Here is a 5000-nt window from a genome sequence, read left to right as displayed (position 1 = left end):
TCTCCTCCTCCTCCTCTTTCTCTCTCTCTCTTCCTCTTTCTCTCCTTCTCCTCCTTCTCCATTCCCGCATTACCAACCCTCCGCAGAAAGGTCTCCTCGTTGAATTTTCCGGGCCGGGAAAAGGACAGAAAGATATCCTATTAATGAGACGCAATTTCTGCTTCATTTAACCGGAGTGGAAAAAGAAAATAAAAACAATGTCAGGGAAAGTAGGTTGCCAAATGTTTCAAAAATAAGTCGGTCGTTTTGGTTCGAGGTTTCCGTTTTGCGATTTTTTTTTTTTTTTTTTTTTTTTCTAGAGGGAAGGATTTTGGCTGAAGTTGCCTTTGGTGCGGAGTTTGGTCTTATACTTTGTTCCATTTTCATATTGTTAGTGTTAATACTGTAATATTTATATATATACATACATACATACATACATACATACATATATATATATATATATATATATATATATATATATATATATATATATATATATGTATATATATATCTATATATCTATATATATATATATATATATATATATATATATATATATATATATATATATATATATATATATATATACTTATTTATTTACACACACACACACACACACACACACACACACACACACACACACACACACACACACACACACACACACACACACACACACACACACACACACACACACACACACACACATATATATATATATATATATATATATATATATATATATATATATATATATATAGAGAGAGAGAGAGAGAGAGAGAGAGAGAGAGAGAGAGAGAGAGATTCATACACATACATGTATATACGCACAGAAAGAGAGAGAATTGCGCTTGTAAAAAACATATAGAAAAGTGTGCTGCACATATCAGTAAAAAAAAAAAAAAAAAAAAAAAAATACTAACCACAATGAAATACCTTGCTCCAGATCCGCCCCCACCCCCCCACCCACACCCACACACACCTTCACCTGCCCACCCAGAGTCTTAATACCAGGGTCCCTCCATTAACCCCACCTCCACCATCACCAACACCCCCTACTTCCACCCCACCACCCTCCACCCTTTACGTCCACCCTCCACCTCCCCTCCCTACCTCTACACCCAACCTCCACCCCCACCTACCACCCATCACCCCTACCACACCCCACTACCACCCACCCACCTCCATACCTCCACCCCTACCACCACCCACCTACCACCCCCCCTACCACCACCACCTCCACCTCCCCCCTACCACCCACCCACCTCCACTCACCCTTTCCACACCTCCACTACCCCCCCTCCCCCCACCTCCCACCTCCCACTCCCTACCCACCGCCTGGCATTGTTCGACAGATGTTATTTTCTTTACATTAGCCTCATGAAATGCAAATATTGAATCTGGCTTAGCGAGGAGACCCCAGCGAGAGTGCTCGGAGACGCCCACCCACCCCTCACGCACCCCCACGCCCACCCCACGCCCACCCCACGCCCCCCGCCCGCCCCGACAGACCATTAGATCCCGAGGTAAAGAACTTGTGGGGAGATGTATTTACAAGCATAACACGAGCGCGGATGCTTGGTTAGGATCTTATCTTTTATCGAATGCCTGAGACCTTCTTCCCCCCCCCCCCCCCTCCCCCTCCCCCTCCCCCTTTCAGTCATTGCGACCTCTTTCGCTTTTTCTTCCTTCTTCTCCTTCCTTCACCCTCCCTCTCTTTGCGACCCTGATTCTTTCTCTTCCCTCCCCCTTTCAGTCATTGCGACCTCCTTCCTTTTTCTTCCTTCTCCTTCCTTCACCCTCCCTCTTTGCGACCTGATTCTTTCTCTTCCACCCCTTCTCCTTTCAGTCATTGCGACCTCTTTCCTTTTTCTTCCTTCTTCTCCTTCCTTCACCCTCCCTCTTTGCGACCTGATTCTTTCTCTTCCCTCCCCCCTTTCAGTCATTGCGACCTCTTTCCTTTTTCTCACTTCTTCTCCTTCCTTCACCCTTCCTCTTTGCGACCTGATTCTTTCTCTTCCCTCCTCCCTTTCAGTCATTGCGACCTCCTTCCTTTTTCTCCCTTCTTCTTCTTCCTTCACCCTCCCTCATTGCGACTTCCTCCTCCCTTCTTCTCCCGCTCCCCCTCCCTCATTGGGACTTCCTCCCTCCACTTCTCCTCCCCTCCTCCCCCTGATTGCGACCTCCTCCCTTCTCTTTCCCCTCCTCCTCCACCTCTCCCTCATTGTGACCACCTGCCCCTTCTCTTCCTCTCCCCCCCCTCTCTCTCTCTCTCTTCCCCCTTCGCTTGCTTTAACCCCTTCCCTGGAATCCTACTGATGTCCCCTCTCTTTCTTTCCCCTCTTTTTGTAGCCTCGTTCTTGTCTTTCTCTGCCTATCTATTCCACTCTATTCTCCATATCTTCTTGTCTTCCCCTTCGTGGTTCTCCGCTTTCCCCCCCCCCCCCCTCTCCTTTTTTGTAACTCTATTCTCCTTCTCTCTCTTTTCTGCTTCTTCCCTTATTTCCCTTCCTCCCTCCTCCTATGGTAACACCCTCGCCCCTCCTCTCCTATATTCTTAACCCTATTACTTACCTCTCTTTTCTCTCTTTCCTCCTAACCTCCTCCTCCTCCTTCTTCCCACTCCTACGAGTCCCATTTTTCTCCTATTCCTCCTTCTTCTTATTCTAACCCTTCTTTCCTCCTCCTCCCCTTCTTCTTCCTCTCTGCTCCTCCTCTCCTTTTCCTTATTCCTCTCTCCTCCTCCCCCCTTCTTCTTCTTCTCCCTCCATCCATTCTCTCCTCTTTCTTCCTCTTCGTCTTCCTTTCTCCTCTTCCTTCTCCCCTTTCTGTAACCACCCTCTCCTATTTCTCCTCCTTCCTCCAACCTTTATTTCCTCCTCCTCCTCCTCCTCCAGCCCCTTTATCCTCTTCACTCTCCTTCTTCCTTCAACCCCTTTCTCTCTCCTTCCTCTTCCTCCAACCTCTCTCTCCCTCCTCCTCCTTCCTCCAACTCCTTCTCCCTCTCTCCCTTTGTCCTCCCTTCCTCCTCCCCATTCTCATTCATTCTATCCCGTCTCTCCTCCTCCCTTCTGCTCCTTCCCGCCAACCCTTCTTTCCTCTCCTCCTCCTCCTTCTCCTTCCGCCAATCCTTCTTTCCTCTCCCTCTCCTCCTCCTCCTTCCACCAACCCTTCTTTCCTCTCCTCCTCCTCCTCCTCCTCCTTCCGCCAACCCTTCTTTCCTCTCCTCCTCTTCCACCTCCTTCTCCTCCTTCCGCCATCCCTTCTTTCCTCTCCTCCTCCTCCTTCTCCTTCTCCTAATTGAGTTTAGTTCTTTTGTAATTATTTGCCGATAAAGAGGTAGGAAGTAAGAGTCATCTTCATCTCATCTTTTCTTTCTTGGAATTTTGAAAGATGAGATTTTAAGACGATCCCGCCGATGTGAAGGTGGATGGCAGGATTGTTTAGAGGTTCATGAGAAGGTACACACACACACACACACACACACACACACACACACACACACACACACACACACACACACACACACACCACACACACACACACGCACACACACACACACACACACACACACACACACACACACACACACACACACACACACACATATATATATATATATATATATATATATATATATATATATATATATATATATATATATATATATATATATAATTCACACATATACACATACATGAACACACACACATACACACACACACACACACACACACACACACACACACACACACACACACACACACACACATATATATATATATATAATTCACACATATACACATACATGAACACACACACACACACACACACACACACACACACACACACACACACACACACACACACACACACACACACACACACACACACACACACACACACACACACACATATATATATATATATATATATATATATATATATATATATATATATATATATATATATATATAATTCACACTTATACACATACATGAACACACACACACACAAACACACACACACACACACACATATATATATATGTATATATATATATATATATATATATATATATATATATATATATATATATATATATATATATATATATATATATATATATATATATAATACACATATACACATACATGAACACACACGCACACACACACACACATCAACAAACACACACACACGTATATACACCTACCCCCCCCACCCCCTCACACACACACACGCATACCTACTTCCCCCCCACCCCCCCACACGATATTAAACGTATAAGAAAGGAAAAAGTATATCGATGTAGTAACATAAAAATAATTAATAAAAAATGGCACTTACTTTTCCGAACTGGGTGAGGCCTCGGGGTGAATCTGGATCTTCGAGGTCAGTCTCGCGGGCGCGCGCGCTCTCTGCCCTGTGGAGGGGGGAGGGGGAGAGGAGAGAGAGAGGGGGGGGGGTGAGACATGTGATAATTGCTTATCTAAGAATCGTTGTGTTTTGTATACTTGGTATGGAATGGGTATGCGACGTTTGTAGATATTGTTAGCGTGATAAAGATTTTGTAAGTATTGTTTGTATGATAGAGATTTAGAAAGAAAGACGATGGAAAAAAGGAAAGAAAAATTAATAGGAAGAATGGAATGAACGTAAGAAAAAAGAAGAAGAAAAATTGACAGAATGAAAGGCAGAAAGACAGAATAGACAGAAGGAAAGGAAGAAAGAAAGAATGGAAGAAAGGATGGAGAGAGAGTAAGAAGGAAATTAAGAGAGAGAGAGAATGGAAAGAAAGAAAGATTGAAAGATAGGAAGAGAGAATGGAGAGAGAGAGTAAGAAAGAAATTAAGAGAGAGAATGGAAAGAAAGCAAGAAAGAGGAAAATATAAGAAGAAAGAATGGAGAGAAAGTAGGAAAGAGGGAATAAAATAATAGAAAGAAAAAAATGAAAGAAAGAAAGAAAGAAAAGAAAGAAAAGAAGAAAAAAAAAGAAAAAAACAGGGGCCGTCCAC

General features: G+C 43.6%; 1 protein-coding gene across 1 annotated transcript in view; it reads right to left on the bottom strand.

Moving 5' to 3' along the window:
* Positions 1-295: 295 nt before the first annotated feature.
* LOC138859119 (dipeptidase 1-like) overlaps positions 296-5000 on the bottom strand; it is a 70315-nt gene continuing 65610 nt past the window's right edge. Inside the window, exons 6-7 of the mRNA XM_070141610.1 lie at positions 4333-4408; positions 296-349 (exon numbers count right to left, since the gene is read on the bottom strand). Of these exons, the coding sequence (XP_069997711.1) occupies positions 296-349; positions 4333-4408 (130 nt within the window). The remainder of the gene's footprint in view (positions 350-4332; positions 4409-5000) is intronic.

Source organism: Penaeus vannamei, chromosome 28 (genome assembly GCF_042767895.1).
Source record: "Penaeus vannamei isolate JL-2024 chromosome 28, ASM4276789v1, whole genome shotgun sequence".
Classification (NCBI taxonomy): Eukaryota; Metazoa; Arthropoda; class Malacostraca; order Decapoda; family Penaeidae; genus Penaeus; species Penaeus vannamei.
Note: the sequence above shows the minus strand (reverse complement) of the source record. Positions and strands in the feature narration are given on the sequence as shown.